This window comes from Zeus faber, assembly GCF_960531495.2.
Source record: "Zeus faber genome assembly, chromosome: 21".
Lineage (NCBI taxonomy): Eukaryota > Metazoa > Chordata > Actinopteri > Zeiformes > Zeidae > Zeus > Zeus faber.
In genome coordinates, this window is record NC_137208.1 from 3090800 (window position 1) to 3110341 (window position 19542).

Consider the following 19542-nt stretch of genomic DNA (forward strand, 5'->3'; position numbering starts at 1 on the left):
AATATTATTCATTTTTATTGTCATGAAATGAAAACAATTTATTTATATTAAGAAAATATATTATTATATTATTTTTAATTGACTTAATGATATACAGTATATATAAATATATATGTATATGTATTATATCACAATTGTTAAGCTTGTGTATATATATATATATACAAGCTTATATATACAAACCCTAATTGCCCAAAAAACTATCATCAGATCAAACACACAAGGCTCGGGTTACTTTTCTATAATTTCTTTTCAATTTCCTTTATCTCAAACCGCGGAGGTGATAAAAAGGAAACTTCAGCCAAAGCCAAGTTCGTGCAGGACGCACGTCCAGGTCCGCGTCGCACGGCGAGCGGAGCGGAGCATTAAAACCAGGCCGACAGCGACCCCTAGGTGCGCACTGAGCCATGACGCCTGCATGCGTCGCTCTTCACCTCCCTGATGAGGAGGTTCTTTTGTTAGCTCTGTATTCTAGACTTTGATACACGAAATTGACGAGAAAATATGTGTCATTTAATTTATCATTTAAACTTGAAACCAAAGCCAAATCAGATTCCTAAATGAAATGTCTGCCGATCCAGGCGTCGTGTAATTCAGTGGTTTTGAAAATGATTTAACAGTGTTTTCCTGCAGGATGCAAGGTTTTATTTCATTTCATGCGTTCAGTTTGTTATCACCGCTTTCCTTTGTTTTCAATCCTATCGCACGTTGTATTCTGCTGCAGTGATGTGTTATTATGTTGTGTATTAACACCAACAATATAGAATTAATGACTCCACTTGCAAACTGCTTAAAAAACACGATTGATCTAATATTTTATATAGTTATATAATATTTACCTTTTAAATTAATTAAGTACATAATTACTTTTTTAATTAAGTAATTAAAATGCCAATCCACCAGATTCCCTTCTTGCGGGTGCCTGAGCGCATTCTTGCCCGGAGAGATGGCGGACCCCGCCACCAACAATGGAAACGGCATTTAGAGGAGTAACATACTTAAGACACAGACACTAAATGGCTGCTTCTTATAAAGCGCCAGCTAAAGAATAATATTGAATGGATATCAAATATGGTGTATTTTTTAAGCCAAAAGATCTTACAGATTACCACTTAAAAGTGATGACGCGCCCCAACTGAACCAATTTGATGAGATAATTACAATATCTACGCCTAAAGTGCACATGCTTCCAACCGTATTGGAATCATAAAAATATGAATAAGTTAATAAACATATGACACAGAATACATTATAGCAGCTCCATGAAGGCTTATTTAGTGCTACCAGACATTTCCCATTATTCTGTACCGTTGTTTAATCCATCCCAGTCCAGTCCAGTCCCAGTCCCAATCCCAGTCCCAGTCCAGTCCTAGTCCAGTTCACTCCCAATCTAGTCCCAATCCCAGTCTAAATCCAGTCCCAGTTCAGTCTCAGTCCAGCCCCAGTCCAGTTCACTCCCAGTCCAGTCCAGTCCAGTCGCAGCCATCCCAGTCCAGTCCGAGTCCCAGTCCAGTTCACTCCCAGTCATCCCAGTCCCAGTCCCAATCCAGTCCCTGTCCAGTCCAGTCCAGTTCAGTCCTAGTCCAGTTCCAGTCTAATCCCAGTCCAGTCCAAATCCACTCCCACTCCAGTTCACTCCCAGTTCAGTCTGGGTCCAGTCCCAGTCTAGTCCCAGTGCAGTTGACGCCCAGTCATCCCAGTCCAGTCCCAATCCAGTCCCAGTCCCAGTCCAGTCCCAGTCCAGTCCCAATCTAGTCCCAGTCCAGTTCACTCCCAGTCCAGTCCCAGTCCAGTCCCAGTTCAGTCCCAGTCTTCCCAGTGGTACAGTCCAGTAAGGGCTTCATTTACTTTGTCAGGATTCAGATCATTCTGCTGATCCCAGCCCTATGAGCGCACGGCCGGGCCTCTCGCCGAGCAGCCTACCCCCTGCTCCACCCAGCTCCACCCCCCTCCACCAGCACCGCCTCCTGAGTGAGGACGGAGCAGACAGATGTGCTGCGGAACACACCACCCGGAGCCCCGGGCGCTTCCACACTTCTAAAGGCTGAAGCTGTCAGGGCGGAGCGCCGGGAGCGCACCGCACCAAGTTTTAAATGAAGGTTAAATGGAAGCACTTCAAAGTGGAGAAACATCATATATATATATATATATATATATATATATATATATATACACACATCATATATATATATATATATGTGCTGTATATGATACAGTGTAATATAAAGGGAGGAAAGGTTCATGCGTGTGGTGTAGAGACAGGCTGCAGTGTGTGGTGCTTGGCTGTGGTGGTTTGGGGTCAGGACGCCTCGGGCGACGGGAGGTTAAGGTTCAGTTAAGACTGAGAGGCTTCACAAGCACATTCTTTGTCTCCTCCATCTCCTTCTTTTTCTTCTTCTCCTTCTTCTTCTTCTCCTCCTCCTCCTTCTCATTATTCTTCTCCTTCTTCTTCTTCTCCTCCTCCTCCTTCTAATTATTCTTCTCCTTCTCCTCCTTCTCCTCCTTCTCCTTCTTCTCCTTCTCCTTCTCCTTCTTCTCCTTCTTCTTCTCCTTCTTCTCCTTCTTCTCCTCCTTCTTCTTCTCCTTCTTCTCCTTCTTCTCCTCCTTCTCCTCCTTCTTCTTCTCCTTCTCCTTCTCGTTCTTCTTCTCCTTCTTCTCGTTCTTCTTCTCCTTCTTCTCCTTCTTCTCCTCCTTCTCCTTCTTCTTCTCCTTCTTCTCCTTCTCCTTCTTCTTCTCCTTCTTCTCCTTCTTCTTCTCCTTCTTCTCCTTCTTCTCCTCCTTCTCCTTCTTCTTCTCCTTCTTCTCCTTCTCGTTCTTCTTCTCCTTCTTCTCCTTCTTCTTCTCCTTCTCCTTCTTCTCCTCCTTCTTCTTCTCCTCCTTCTTCTCCTTCTTCTTCTCCTTCTTCTCCTTCTTCTCCTCCTTCTTCTTCTCCTTCTTCTCCATCTCCTTCTTCTTCTCCTTCTTCTCCTTCTCGTTCTTCTTCTCCTTCTTCTCCTTCTTCTTCTCCTTCTCCTTCTTCTCCTCCTTCTTCTTCTCCTCCTTCTTCTCCTTCTTCTTCTCCTTCTTCTCCTTCTTCTCCTCCTTCTTCTTCTCCTCCTTCTCCTCCTTCTTCTCCTTCTTCTTCTCCTTCTTCTCCTTCTCCTTCTTCTCCTCCTTCTTCTCCTTCTTCTCCTCCTTCTCCTTCTTCTTCTCCTTCTTCTCCTCCTTCTTCTCCTCCTTCTCCTTCTTCTTCTTCTTCTTCTCATCCGTCAGGGTTTACAGTGCACACGTACATATTTTAGGATTCTCCTCCACACTCATCTTTGAAACAGGATGGTGCTCTTGGAGGCGACGTCGCGGTTGGAGGCATTTTTCGGGGCGGTGCTTTCAGCGCCGTCGCTTTGAGGTCGGCGTCACAGCGGCGTTTTGTCCTGTCGCTCGGAACGCGTTGGGAATCCACATTCAGGGTTTTTTTTTTTTTTGTTGGTGTGATGTAGGGGGTGGGGGTCGGGGGGTGGAGGTGCTGGTGCAGCGCGAGGAGCTCCCACAGAAAACAAACAGATCAGAATCACCTGCAGCTACTTCACTCCAGCGATCAGAGTCGGCTACGCCCTCAGAGATCCAACCCTGGAAGTATCAGTACCGTGGCTGGCTCCATCAGCTCCCATCTCCACCAGCGTCCAGTTCTATCTCCACCGGTATCAGCTCCCATCTCCACCAGTATCACGTCCCAACTCCACCAGTATCACGTCCCAACTCCACCAGTATCACGTCCCAACTCCACCAGTATCACGTCCCAGGAGGCGGGGGCAGGGGGCGGGGTGGGGCAGGGGGGCGGGGCTTAGACCTGGGAAACGCAGACCTGTCATCAAGGGGAATAAATGATATGTCCTCATGGTCACACCAGCGATTTTTTTTTTTTGTTTCCTTCAATTAGGAAACGGAGGAAGATGAATACATCTCAAATAGAGAGAACCCCCCAATAAATAAAATAAATAAAATATAAATGAAGAAATAAATATAAAAGAATATAATATAGAATATAAATAAATAAAATAGAATTGAAAATCAGAGAATTTGCCGGGAAGATTCATCATCTCACCGTCTCTCTGTCGGAGGCCGTGTCCTCTCTTCTCTCGTGTTGTTTCTTTGGGGCGATATATCAGAAAATATTCATTGACATCATAGATAATAAAATAAAATAAGATCATTTATATTATAGGAACAGTGCAGTACATTACAGTGCTGCTCAAAAGTATTCAGACCCCTGCGCGCTCCCCACACTTTGTTTCCTTGCAGCTGGAAGTTCCCGACAGTTATATCCAAATATCGGATTTGGTGCTCGTCACTTTCTAAAATCTCTCTAAGATCTCTGGTCATATCAAGATTAAAAAAATAAACTATCTACAAATTATCATTCATTGAGTCTTTTAAAAGTTTATATTGTCAAGGCCATTGACAATATACCAATCAGAAAAGTATTTATTTGGAAGGTCATGTCATTCTGAGTGTTTTTCAGCTGCCACGTTTGGTGTTTAAAGTTATTTAAAATAGTTGAAAAAAAATCTGTAATTTGGGGCAAATCCCTGAATATTATTACATCAACTAAAAAAGGAAGGAACCTCTGTATGTCTGTACGTCTGTATGTCCTTCGATTATCTCAAAAGCCGGAAGTCAGGACGTGACGCGCTATGCTGCCGAGTTTTACATCATATTCAAGATGGCGGACGAGGCTTCCGACTGATCAGTAATTGTGACTTTCTTTTTGCATTGATGGTCCATGTACTTCGGACGTATCCGCAGTACAAACATATATGATCTTCTTCATCTTCCTTGTCCCCGGATCTTGTGGCTGTAAATGACCCTTCTTCAACCTCGGCAAAAGGGCTTGTCTCATGTTGACGACGTCATCAACACATCACGCGCCCACTCGCGCGCTGTGAACGCCATCACCTGGTCTGTTTGCACATGGCGTTCAATCGGACATTCCCCGGACTTTGTACCGGGGTGCAGGCTGGGAAAACTCCGGGTAACGTCCGCTCCACATGATTCAGACGTTTGCCTTCACACGTAGAGTTTGTGGTGTGGGGCTGGTGTGGTTTGAGCACTCACACCTGTCTTGTGTCTAGGTAACTGGGCCCAGGATCAGGGTGGCTGTACGCCTGTTGCTTGTGAGAGTAATCAACGATCGACGGGTAAAACCCCCATCCCCCCACACTCAGGCGAGGAGACCAGGTCGTGACATGCGTCTACTCCGGGCTTGTTCCACCCAGCCCACTCTCTACAATAAAGTGGTGTCTACAACCCCGTCGTCTGTCTTTGTGTCGGAGGTCCCTGAATGCATCCTAAATTATCTTAAATCTTAATTCCCCTGACTAACCAGCGAGATCGAGAATGTGCTGATCGTACTTGTTATTTTGTTTATCCCACGTTTTGCAAGGAGTTCCCCTTAAAATGTCGGTTTCCATCATTTATAACCGCTCGTAACCTTTGCTGAGAGTGTTGCTGTCAAAACGGACCACTCGACTGCGGCTCCACTGTGCTTCAATGGGGCAAATGTTTACGACCTTAAAAAAATAACAAAACATGAAATCTGCTGTTATAAAATGGGAAGCTCACATCCAATCATGTATTTTTTTATCATGTTTGACAACATCGCATTCTGTTAGAACCACTCTTATCAGTACAGCCAGCAGGTCGGCGGTATAGGAAACGACACCGCTTCATGTTTCTAGTCTCTCAGTTCAGCAGGGAAGCGGCCAAAGAGAGTCCATAAAACATAACAGTTAAAGACTGTCGGACAATGTTACGAGTTTCCCCTTTTCGAAAAGGAGATTCAACGTCTTATTTAAGGCTTCAACGTTTGCCCCATTGAAGCGCAGTGAAGCTGCAGCAGAGTGGTACGTTCCTCAGCAGTAAAGTGTTTTATGTGTTATATATATATGTGTGTATATGTAGTGTTATGAACAGGTATAAATGATGGAAATAAACATTTTCATAAGCAAAACCATCCATTAATATAAAAATGTATATTAGGTTTATATTACACATATATAAAGGTACTATATGTTAATATGCCATGTGTATCCAAAGCAAACTCCTCACACATGTGGATAGTTACGATTTCTAAAACTGAGAGATCTTAACTTACAAAACGAAATATGTGGTGCCAGAATATATATATATATATATATATATATATATATATATATATATATATATATATATATCTCAGAGTTCATATGAAGAGACTGTTCATTCAGATGCTACACTGTATTATAAAGACCAGATCACATTCCATCTTCACTCAACCTTGTGTGGAGATAAGGATAACCCCAGGGGGCTTGACAGAACATTGTGGTTTGTTTAATAGCAAAGTAACATTGTTCCTGTGACCGAAGTTTGACTGTTGAAACACTCTATGAGAGAATCACCCAGGGACATGATTGAGGGGGCACCCTCAACCCTAACCCTCAACCCTAACCCTCAACCCTAACCCTATCCTGTTAATGACACGCTGACCAATGGTTCACAACTGTTTTAATCATTATCTTTGTTTTTCTAGCTCGTAAAATCACTATTTGTGAAAACACTCAACGTAGGCTTTCCCGGCACCGATTAGTGTTCAATGTTTTTCTTTGTTAAAACATTTTCTCAGCTGTTACTGAAGGCAACAGCCAATCACATGGCTTGTCTCATAATGGCACACAACCATCGGTAAAAAGCTCTCTTCGGCAGAAGCAGGGGCAGACTGATCAAACCACTGTTTGGAAACATGGCTGTATCTTTCTCTTTATTCTGCAGAATATCTTTAATACTCTGTTTTACTGTAGCGAGCAGATTAACCGACCACCGACCACACAGTGAGAATTCTCCAACAGTATGTTCTGTATGTATGTACACACACACACACACACACACACACATTTATGAAATGTATATTGTCATAAAGTACGTTGAAGTATATTATTATTATCATCATCATCATCATCATATATTATTTTGTTGTACTTTTTATATCCAGTAATTTAAAACAAACAACAGTTGGCACGGTGACGTGTGCATATATACTTTATTGAGCTACAGTATGGGATCCATTACATTCTATTATATTCACAAAATAAAGAAAACAACAGAGCAGGATGAATGAGCTCTGGACCCGTGCTGCTCCATCTCTGACAGGAGCAGTTTGCAGAGGTAGTGGAAGAACCATCTGAGGATTAAACACAACATTCCTTCCCTGGGCGTGGCTGCTACTGGGAAGGGACTGGACTGGACTGGGAGGACTTGGACTGGAGTGGGACTGGGACTGGACGGGGTTAAACAACAGTGCAGAACAATGATAAATGTGTCGACTTTGAACACATCAGCGCGACGCTAATTGGGTTAATTAAGTGTAAGGGGTTTGGTTTGTGTCACAACAAAGAATTGACGCTCAAAACAGAGTGGACACAAAACAAGCCGGTGTCGGTGGAGACGTGCCAGGTCCCTGTGGTGGGCGTCGGTCCTCGAAGTAGCACATGGCTCTGACGACTGTTTCGTTATCACTGTTTGGATCCGGGAAAACAGCAGTAGCGTGGAGCTGCGCACGTGACAGACAGGCGGGAATAGCGATTTTGGTGTGGGCATGGTGGGGTTTAAGCAGCCACACCTCTCTGGGGGTGGAGGTAATCGGGCCCGGCACCAGAGGTGGCTGCTTGAACCACACCGCCCCCACAACACAGTGATCACTACTCACATTATAACAAGGTGGTTTTGGTCCGTCGGGGGAAAGCGGGGACGTTTCTAGATCCCTTCAGTTCAGCACAGTAAGGCACGGGAACGCTCAGCAGCCCAACACCACTGACTATTTTACCGGTATTGATTATTAATAGATTCTTCTAGAAGGGATTTACAGAACACGCCTCCCAGTAGCGAGACCACTTTCCATACGGCCGATCTTTTACCCGAAACAAAAAGGGCTCTTTGTAAAAGATATGAAAAATACTGTATCATCTGTGGCCGACTATATATTGTACTATCTGTCATCTCGGAGCACAGTACGACATTTTGGGCTAAGGATGCTACTCGCTAAGTGCAACACTCTGCACACTCTCACTGCATCCAAAATGACAGAATTCATATTACATACGCCATCTTGGGCTCAGGATGCTACTCGCAAAGTGCAGAAAAACACTATTTAAACACACTCCCTGCGTCCGAAATGGTATTCTATGTACTATATACTCCATTTTACAGTGTTATCTAATTTCGAAGCGTAGCACTCCATTTTGGGCTGAAGAATGCCATTTGCTTAGTGTTTGGAAACACTTCATATTCTTCCCACGTCCAAAATGGCGCAGTACGCCCTTTCAGAGTACTACATACTGCATGTAGAACATTGTGTAGTACGCAATATGCCATTTCCGGGTTAGCATGGTACTATTCAAGTGCATAAAAACACCCCCCCCCATTCTCCCTGCATCTGAAATGGCGTAGTATGTCGTAGGCCATTTTTGAGTGCTATATACTGCAAATAGTATACATACTACTACATACAGTACAACATGTATGTACAGTATATGTTGATGCATACTAGTGCGTCATTTTGGACGCAGCCCTGCTTTGTTTGGGTTATTAGACTAGTGCTCCCTCTGGTGGTCAAGCATGGCACATAGCAACGTTAAGCAGCGCAACGCATTCATTTGGCGTACGACTTAATAGCATACTAGTATTCAGCCATTTCAGACACAGGGTTCGACACACTTTTCACATGCGGTCCCAACAAACAGAGGGGCCGACACCGTCACGACCGAAGCTGCCATGGAAACCCGGACCGCAGAGCGAGCCGCTTGGTTTGCGGATTTTCCATTTCCTGTTTGGATTCGCCCGAACTCTTAAAGCTGCACAAGGACGTACGTTTTCCATTCAGCACATTTAAAGTAAAAAGCCAGAACCCAAAATTTTAGAGCGTACAGTCGTTGGTCAACATTTCCGAACAGCGGTCATATGCGTTTCAGTCATGTGGAGTAAAGCTGCATAAACCGGAGGGGTTTTGCCGACCCGACATTCATTGAAATTTGACCTTTTTTGAATTTTTTGGACGATTAATCAAATCCAAACAAGTTCCTCGCTTTAAAATACACACAAAATAGGAAGAAAGAAAATAAAACAGGTGTTAAGCAAAGTAGCTGATAAGGCTAATGGTGCATCTGTGTTTTCCAGCAGTTAATGGGTTAACGGCTGAATTTAAAAAAAATAAAATAAAAAATTGCATTTTGGTGATGACGGCTGTGATTCCTACACTCCTTTGGTCCCGGGACAAATCACACAAAAAGGATATTTAAAAACACCCAAATGTCATTCTACCAGAAAAACAAACAAACAAACAAACCAAAAAAAAGTCATTTTTGATGTGTTTTTTTTTTTTTTACAATACACTGCATGTTCATTACAATTTGAATAAAGATGTTACACCTTCATGATTATTCCCCAACTTTTCTACGAAAATTCTACCTTTCCTTTTTTCCTTTGATTTCAAGGATTCAGATATTCATGAAATGACCTGAGTCTGTTCTGAAGCTGGAAGAAACGGAACGTTATCGCTATTAGAATAAAATAAAACGGCTATTCTTTGTGACCGAATACGTTTTGAAAACCTCAATTTCGACACGTAATCTGGCAGCTAGACGCGTGTCCTATTATGATTATCATGGTGTTTAAAATCAACATATTCAACATGACTTTTTAATTTTTTCAAGTTCATTTTCACATCTTTTTATTTTTATTTTTTGTGGATCCAAAAAAAAAAAAAAAAAAAAAAGATAATTTCACTGACATATCCTCAGCCAATTTCCAAAATTTCTCCCAATTTAATGTATATAAAATAATTTACCTTTTTTTATTTTTTATTTTTTTTGAGTAGATTTTTGATTTTTAGGGTTATGGGGGTAATATACAAATGTACCCATGCTCACTTCCATGGGGGAGGAGTGAAAATAGTGAAATTCAACGGAATCCACCTTTACCATGTTTATGAAATACACAAGTTATTACAGTATGTGAAGATATTACTATCCATGCATTCATCAGCCACACGTTCATATTTTTGCATAGGAAGGATTCTCTCCTTCGGCTCCATCGCACTCTGGTGTGACGGGAGAACTCCGCGAGCACTTCCAGCGAGCGTTTTGAGTTCATCACATTTTTTTTTTTTCCCCCCAAACAGAATCTTTGGAAAACAAGTTGTTATTTCCAAACAGTGTTAAGGAGAAACTTGTGAGTTCCATATTGGTCATGTCGTTTGACAACCAGCAGGGGGGCAGTGCTATGTACTGAGTGTGATTTGGTCAAAAAAAAAAAAAGAATTGATTCCCTCATTTAGAAGTGCACTGGATGGACTCACTCATACAGCTGAATATAATTTACATATATTTAAATATATTCATAATTTATCATATACTTATATGCGATTGATAAATATATTGAACTGAGAAATTAAGATAAAGCTCGACAGCGCGATTCCCGTCCAAAATGTGAAGCAACTAGGTCCAAACATTGGAAAGAAACGTCAACTTGGAGGTATCCATAAAAAAAACATGAAGTTTTGCGCGAGCGTGCCGGCGGCGAGCCAGGTGCATTGTGGGTCGGCGCACCAGCCGCTGAGCGACCTTGAAACCGAGGGCGAATGAAGTGAATCTTGGTGGGATCGGATCGTACCACGGATTTGCTTTCTTTTTTTTTTTTTTTAGGATCGCGGTCAAACCGAGAACAACGGTCTTAATCAAAATGGATTTTTAAGGTCACGACAACAGATGTCTGGGACAAAAAGACCTATTTTCCCCCAAGAAGTGATTCATGGTGCGAAAGCCAGAAAAAACGTTTGGTCGGGTTGACGCAGCCCAAAGCCAAATTCATCTACAAATAAGGAAAATCAACTTAGCTCTTTAGAAAGAACGGAAAAATCCATTTGAACTTTTTTTTTGTTTGTTTTTTTGTTGGTTTTTTTTTTTGTGAGGGAAATTTAATCGGACATCTGGACGAGAGCCTGAATAGATTCATCTAAAAATACCCCCAAAAAACAGGGCGAGAGTTCCTGGAAGTGGTTCGCAGACCCAGAGTCGATAAAAAAAAAAAAGAAAAAAAAAAGAAATGCACATTCCAAATGAAAAGGGATCTGATGCGATTGAAATGATGACACTTTGAAATACTTCATAGTTTAGTGCACACGTGTAATTACATCTACGGAAAAAAATTATAATTAAATTTCCTTAACAATTCATTGAAAGGATCAATACACTATTTTCAACCTCTGGTATGATTATTATTACGATGTTGGTTTCCATCATTTAGAACTGTTCATACTGTAGCAACAACCTGGCAGAACACGTTGGCATTGAGGAGCGTACCGCTCTGCTGCAGCTTCTCACTGGGCTTCAATGCAGTCCAATGGGGCAAACGTTTAAAAAAGCCTTTAAAAAAATAAAAATTAAAAATTAAAATAAAAGATAGAGCTCCTTTTAAAAAACAGGAAACTCACATTATAGGCAATATGGAATTTTATTTAAAACAACTTTTTTTGTAGCCGCGGCAGTACTTCCAGAGCGTGACGTCAGCTGCAGCTCGTTGCCAGAAGGAAGTGACGCAACTTCCTGTTTCTAGCTGAGTTTAACCCATAAAGATCCGATGAAATGCGTAGTTTGCTACCATCTATTTTCTAAGCAACACACGTAGACACGCCCGTTTTGGAGAGAGGAAGTCAAACACTTTGTTCGGGGTTTCAGTGACTCCTTTGGCTCGTACGGGACAAGAAACAGGAAGTAGCGTCGCTCCCTACTGGCAACCTGCCGTAGCCAGCGTTTCGCTCTCTATTGGGACAAAGGCATTTTTTAAATAAAGTGTGATATAGCTGTTATTCGAAACATGATGAAAAAATAAAAATAAATAGACTAAGTGACTAGAATGTGAGTGTCCCGCTTTCAAAACATAGATACAGCATGTTTATCTAAGGCTTAAACGTTTGCCCCATTGAAGCGCATTGGGGCCCGGCGAGCAGCTGCAGCAGAGCGGCACGCTTCCCGGCAGCAATGCGCTCAGCGGGGTCCTGTTACAAACAGTTGTAAACGATGGGAACCGACATTTTAAAAGAAAATTTGAAAAAGAAAATAAAATAAATAAAAATAAAAATGACGATCCCACCCTTTAAACCCCCGTCTGTCACAGCGGCGCGGGCGTGACATCACAACAGGTAAATAAACAATGGTCATCGTGGTAGTCGTGTTAGCGTCACCTCATTAACAGCCTCAATATTAATTAAACAGAATTAATGTTGGTTAGGTTCGGATTTTTGAATTGGATAAATACCGCCACGGAAAACCAAATGAAAGGCGGCTCCGTCGGCAGGTTTCCCGGCAACAGCTTCAACCGACTCCGCCGGCGACGCCTCACGGAACCAATGGTATTTAAGGCAAAGCGTCACTCAGCGATGCCCAGAAAGACTCTTGGCTCTGGCCATGACTGCATCAAAAGTCAAAGAAAAATAAAGTTAAAAAAAATAAAGTTAGAAAATCAAATAAAACAGTGTATTGCTCGTGGGCTCATGTTTTGTTTGGTTCCAAACCCCCTTCTTTGGGGGGGGGGGGGGGGGGGTGGTTTTTGGTCGTCTTGATCTCCTTAAGGCTCAGAGGACGAGATACATGGAAAGTAAATCCACCCATTAATTCATCCATCCATCCACCCATTCATTACACACTGATACACCAGGGATGCTTTTGGACTAAACATGGCCGTTCTCTTGTTTACTTCTTTCTAAAGGTCGTATCAGTGGGGTCGACCCCCCCCCCCAAAAAACAAAACAAAACAGTAGAACACCTAAAAAAAGGGGGGTTTGGAGGAGCTGAACGCCGGGTTAGGTCTTTGTACGGACGTGACGCAGACCGTCGACCGCCGTCGGATCAGAAACGGGGCGGGCGGGGCGAGGCGGCGGAGACAGGTTGGAGGTCGGACGGAGAGCGCCCCAACCCGAGCATCTTCAGCCGTCCCCGCGGTCGGCGACGACGAGAGGGTGTTTTTGGTGGAGCCTTACTGATACAACCTTTAGGTGCAGCAGCATGTGTGAGCTCAGAGTACGGGCACCGGTGGGTGGTGCAGGTGGTGCAGGTGGTGGCACAACTGCAGTGTTGGAAGCGTCAGCAGCCATGAACTCATCTGTTCGTCTCGACCTTGGTTCTGGTTTATCTATTTATTGGCTTTTTTTGCCACTAGTTCCTAATTAAGAAACAGTGCAACGGGACTTTGTTTTCAGGTGATCGGTGCCCCCATCACCCCGGGGCCCAAATCCCACGCATCGACGGGTGGAGGAACCTGATCAGACGTTCTCGTATTTGGTGTCCTCCTGAGAACAATTTTGAAAGGTGCCCAGTGGTCGGTTTGCTGAGACCCTCCCCGGTACATTGGCGTGACCTCTAGTAAATTTGGGACGACCTCCAGTGGCTGATCTTTAAATTTGCGGTGGCCCTCGGAGCAGAACAGATGAGTCGGCCGTGTGGAGCTGCAGGCCCTCGATGCAGGAAGGGTGCCGTGCTTCCTTTTTAGATTAAGACGATTCCCCCCCAAGCACCTTTCTCCGGGTGACATCGTCAGCGGTCCATGTGAAAAAGTCAGATATGCCCGGCAACGTCTCACAGCACGGTTGACAACTTTGGCAGTTTGGTATTTGTGGACCTCCGGGCACCTCCCGGCTCCGAGTTTGATGGTGGCGGTGGCGGTGGCAGTTTTCAGGGTATTTGGGTTTTTCTTTGTTGGACGATGCGGGGACGGTCTAGATGTTGGTCTCCCGTTGCATCGGCTGACCGTCCTCCTGACCGTCCTTCTGGCCGTCCTCCTGACCGTCCTTCTGGCCGTCCTCCTGACCGTCCTTCTGGCCGTCCCCCTGACCGTCCTTCTGGCCCTCCTTCTCTTTGTCGTCAAGCTCCGCCTCCACGGCTTTGGAGCCCTCTTCAGGCCCCTTCCGGTACCGCACGCTGTCCGGGTCCTCGGTCTCGGTCCGCTTGTACATGTCGGCCTGCTTGCGCTCGCGCTCCAGCAGTCTGTAGTTGATGAAGTTGCCGATGAAGAGCCAGATGGCGGCCACGATCACCACCACGCCGCAGCAAAAGTACATGTACTTGTAGCTCTTGGTGATGTCCACCAGCTTCCCTGCGAGAAAGAAGGTTTAAAAAAGGGTGAGTTACACGACACGGCTCGGTGGAATACCGATTGGTTTATACCGGCACTCAGCGGTCAGTTCTTTCTGAATAATGACCATTGTTACGGCAACCACTTCTCGGCCTGGATTCACGTCCCTTGTTTCGCTCGGCCTACGTGCTAATGCTTACATGAGCTCGTGCCGCCATTTTGTGACGCTACACAGAAACTACAATGGAAGACTTATAGAGATGAATGAGGAATTTCACAGAAATAGCAGCAAGCAGGTTCGCTAAATGCAGGGATCGGGTTTCCTTGTTGGTTGGTTGATAGTTTGCTATGTTCTTGTGAGTATTCAGTCTCAATGTATTCTTCTAGTGAGTAACTAGCCGTGTAATAAGCTGGATAACGTGCGGCCGGACGGTCATTTTGGCATATTTTGCGATAGCGACCGCTAGCTGTGCGTTATCACTTGCCTAACTTTTGGGGTCCTTTACTTTAAGTCGACGGAGGTGTGATCACAAATAGAGCTACAATGATTAGTCCATTAATCACCAACTATTTTGATAATCGATTAATCGCTTGAGTAATTTCTTGAGAAGTTCTCTGATTCCAATTTCTTAAATGTAAATATTTTCTGCTTTCTTTAGTCCTGTGTGACAGTAAACTGAACATCTTTGGGTTGTGGACAAAACAAGACATTTCAGGATATGGGCTTTGGGAAACAGTGATCGTTACAGTGCACAGTGGTTTGACTTTACACATGCAGGATATAAAGTATTGATATTCATCTCCAAGCAGGTTTGACAATGGCATATTTTCACTTCATGGATATTGCTGGATGCACATCTTTAGCCATTGCCAGGATCTGTTTACTGAGAGTGATCAATACCCGATCAGCCGCTTTCCACTGGCAAGAGAAGCCCTTCTTTTATTATTAATTATTGGTATTTTCATTCTATTGTTATGTAATAAACCGCAGCAGCTCAGTCACCAGACAAACCAACCTGTGCCGGAACCAGGAAGGTTCTTATATGGAGAAATGGAGGCCTGGTTTATGCTAATTAGCTGATCTAGAATGGTTCACATGTCTTGAATCTGATGCTGACTTTGCATATCCAGCTCTTTTGCACAAGGTCAGAACTTTTCCACGCACATATTCGTCAATGAAGCCCATTAAGATGTGAGCATACTTTGCCATCAAAATCTTGCTTTTGTTTCAATATTTTCTATATTTCCAGATTCTTCATACCCCCAACATTTTCACCATAGGGTCATCTCATCATCTCATGGTTCAATTTTCAGATTTTTCCGTGTGAATTTTAGCTCAGTAAGCATTGTTGTGCTCAAGTTTTAGGCCGATACTCCAAATAATGCATTCATAAAAACAAAATTTCATATTGATTTTCTTGATTTTCTCACCACTGATAGTATGTGCGCTGCCCCAAAACATTTTTTTCCATAATCCTGACATCTTTTTGCCTCGTTAAGCCGTTAGTCTGCCCGCTAGTGGAGCGTACGGTACCTGCTATGGGTGGACCCAGCAGGACAGGGCAGCACTCCACGATGGTGGTCAACCCCACGGCGCTGGAGAACCTCTGTGCCCCCACCAGGTCCATGAGGGTCTCGAACAGCACCGAGCTGACCATGCCGAAGGCAAAGCCGAAGAAGATGGCGTAGACCACCAGCCCGTTGTAGCTGTCTGCCAGGGGGCAGAGGACGTGGCACACGCCGTTGTAGAGCACGGCGAAGGTGAAGAAATACTGGATCCTCGGGCGGATCCAGCGCGTGTTGGCCAGCAGCCCCATGGAGGGCCGGGCGAACATGTCGACGAAGGCCAGGATGGACAGCAGGAAGGCGGCCGAGTACTCGTCCACGCCCATGTCCTTGGCGTAGGCAGCCAGGAAGACGATGGGCGCGAAGAAGCCCAGGAACATGATGACGTTCCCGGACAGGTAGATGAGGAAGCCGCGGTGCTTAAAGAGCGACAGGTCCAGGTACTTGTTGACCGTCTCCCAGGCGCTCAGCTTCTCCTGCTTGGTGGTGGAGGCTGCCAAGGCTACGCTCAGCTCCTCGTCCTTGCGGGATGGCGGGGGCCCCAGGGGCCGCATGAGGGCCCCGGCCACGCAGCAGTTGAGCAGCAGGCCGCCCAGGATCAGGAAGCTCCCCCTCCAGCCGTAGGAGTTGAACAGGTACTGGTTGAAGGGTGCCAAGGTGCTGAGGAACACGGGGCTGCCGGCCATGGCCATCCCGTTGGCGATGGGACGCTTCTTGTAGAAATACTTCCCGATCATGGTCAGCGCCGGCTGCAGGTTGAAGGCCAGGCCGAGCCCTGGAGGAAGGTGGAGGTTTCAGCCCGTTTGCTAGTCAGCGCACATATTTTACAATTCTGTTTTAGTATCCCCTGAGCATTCTCCTGATGATAGTTCCAATTTTGGGATTTTTCAATATTGTCTCTATAGGAAAATTCAAAGGGGTGAGGAACCGTCCTTTTAATGATCTACTGGACCCGCAGACAGTAACAGGAGATGGTTTTCTTTGGTCAGTTACCTAAATTTGCGAAATATTCTGTAATGTCATGTCAAATGTGTCAAGTTGTTTTTGTTTGGGTGAAATTGGCTTTGGATGAAAATGGGAGGGACTCACCGCCGATTACCCCGATGCAGAGGTAGAGCTGGATCACCGTGTTGCAGAACGACGCCAAGATCATACCGAGGGAGCACAGGAAGCCGCCCATGATCATTATGGGACGGCAGCCGTAGCGGTTCACCAGGATGCTGCTGATGGGGCCTGGAAGTAACACACACAGAAATATATCACATTAAACACAAATACAGGTACACGTTCAAGAGGTTATTTGTCACATACATACATACGGTCATACATATATGCAGTGAAATGTTATGACACCCGGCGATTACGCACAGTAAGCTCCGGGGCGCCGCCACAATTGCGATTCTGGCTTCTATCATTATATAATAGTATTAATTGTCTGGGTTGTATTAAATACACATTTCAATCCTCCCAAATGAACCTTGACTTAACTTACCTCCAGTACTTACCTCATAGAGTACAAGTCCTGGCATGTCACGGGTAGTGTTATATCAGGGCACTGGAAAGGACCAGTACGTGAACTTTAAATGCTTGAAATACATTTAAGAGCAAGTACTTGTATACTTTTACTTAAGTAGAAACGTCAATGTGGTACTTTTACTCCAGTAATCTTGCGTCTTTGGTATTTGTATATTAACTTCTCCCTGTCAATCCTCCATTTAGAGGTCAATAACCGCTGCGTTAACGTGGTGAAGTCTAAACCTTCTTGCCTGGAGGTTGAAAGATGTCGTCTCTGCAAACAGAGGACGCAGGTGTCCCCACCCGGATGTGTGTATATCTAAACATGTACGTTGTAAACATCAGATACATGTCGACTCTAGAACCCTGTCAACACTAGTGTTGACAGGGTTCGAGTGTTGACAGGGTTCTAGTGTTGACACGGTTCTAGTGTTGACAGGGTTTTAGTGTTGACACGGTTTGAGTGTTGACACGGTTCCAGTGTTGACAGTGTGCGGTGTACCAGAGTAAGTGCTTCATGAGTTAAGCCCATTTGACTGAACTCAGCCTCTAATAATAGCAGCGACCATGTTGGTTCCACTGCAGCACCACCCTGATCTGCTTCAGTCCGAGGCTCCAGGCTCCACCGTCACTCATGGCCAAACCGAACCTTTCCAGCTACAAGGAAGGACGGGAATAGAAACAGAAATACGACATGGGGTTGTGCGCTCACACGGGGCCGCGAACGGCAGTTCATCGACAGCTCACAGCCACGCCCCTCCAGGTCAGCTCACAGCCACGCCCCTCCAGGTCAGCTCACAGCCACGCCCCTCCAGGTCAGCTCACAGCCACGCCCATCCAGTGCGGCTCACAGCCACGCCCCTCCAGCTCACGGCCACGCCCCTCCAGCACAGCTCACAGCCGCGCCCCTCCGGCTCACAGCCACGCCCCTCCAGCACAGCAGCCACGCCCCTCCAACACAGTTCACAGCCACGCCCCTCCAGCACGGCTCACAGCCACGCCCCTCCAGGACAGCTCACAGCCACGCCCCTCCAGGACAGCTCACAGCCACGCCCCTCCAGGACAGCTCACAGCCACGCCCCTCCGGCACAGCTCACGCCGCACGCCGCACGCCGCACGCCGCACGCCGCACGCCGCACGCCGCACGCCGCACGCCGCACGCCGCACGCCGCACGCCGCGCTCTCAACTCCATTGGTGTGTGTGAGTGGCTCCCCGCAGGATCTGCGGGGAGCCACTCGTTGCCAAACGTTGCCTCCTTAATCACATTCATATAGTAAGTGAGTGAGTGTGAAGATAGCGACGAGAACCGTCACTCGGGCGGAGACGCCTGAACCCGAAAAAAAAAAAATGTAACCGGAGATAATTGCCGACAGGTTATTTATTTTCAATAAACAATAGAAATCACAAGCTTCCCCCACTGGGTCAAATATCAAATATCATTCACACCTATGGAGAGTTGTGGGTCACTAAATATAATAATAATAATAATAATATATATACAAATACCATATCTTCCATGCTGAATATTAACATCAATAAGGCATATTTTGGGCATAAATCTTCAGTGAAATAATCATAATCACACTTTGTATATTTGTACATATAAGTACATTTTCATATCGAAGGATCGGTGCTTTTCTATGCAGATATTTATCATTAACCTTAAAAAATAAGCTTGTCAGTCTGAAAAATAAGAAATAAAATACTACAATATAATTGAATATAATGCAATGAAATTAATAAGAAATAAAAATAAAATAGCCACAAATACATAACAGTATAACAGTGGCCAAATATGTATAAATATACAGAATATACAAAGTGTTATTCTGTGCACAGGATACTTGCATCCAAGCTTCCAAAGAATTAACATGAACAAGTCAGTTTTTCATTTTAAAATGGGAAAATTTACATAACCTAAAACCACTCATTTTAAAAAGTATAACTGACTTTTTACTCTTATTTACTATTATTATTTTTATCACCCATTACTTTTTTTTTTTTCCAATTTCTCATTTGACCTTGAGGAAACAAATCTGGGCTCATTTGCATCCGTGGCTGTGATCCGACCCCCCAACCCCCCCACCCGCCCCTCCCGCCCCTCCCGCCGTAGACCCCACAGGGACCGGCCCACGGGAGGTAGGAAGCCCCCGAGCCGGAGCTTTACCTCGGCCGAAACAGGCTTATACCAGACGCTAAATATAACCTCCAAACGCCTAGATTCCAAAAAGGAAGACGCGACACATATTGAAATGTAAGTTGTAATGAGTTTCCAGGAGAATTTAATATAGGAAGGCACAGCCGCAGGAAACACATTGACCACGGTC

General features: G+C 44.9%; 1 protein-coding gene and 1 long non-coding RNA gene across 2 annotated transcripts in view; both read right to left on the minus strand.

Annotated features, from left to right (window-relative positions):
* Nucleotides 1-7032: 7032 nt before the first annotated feature.
* Nucleotides 7033-12464, minus strand: LOC307246713. The gene is made up of 2 exons (XR_013844709.1): nt 12322-12464; nt 7033-7288 (listed from the first exon to the last, which is right to left on the minus strand). It is a non-coding gene; the product is annotated as an uncharacterized lncRNA (long non-coding RNA).
* A 203-nt stretch (nt 12465-12667) lies between these two features.
* The window catches only part of LOC307246261 (monocarboxylate transporter 2), a 27011-nt gene continuing 20136 nt past the window's right edge, over nt 12668-19542 (minus strand). The window contains exons 3-5 of the mRNA XM_080022142.1: nt 16789-16932; nt 15668-16474; nt 12668-14154 (exon numbers count right to left, since the gene is read on the minus strand). Coding sequence (XP_079878268.1) covers nt 13778-14154; nt 15668-16474; nt 16789-16932 — 1328 coding nt within the window. The 3' untranslated portion in view covers nt 12668-13777. The remainder of the gene's footprint in view (nt 14155-15667; nt 16475-16788; nt 16933-19542) is intronic.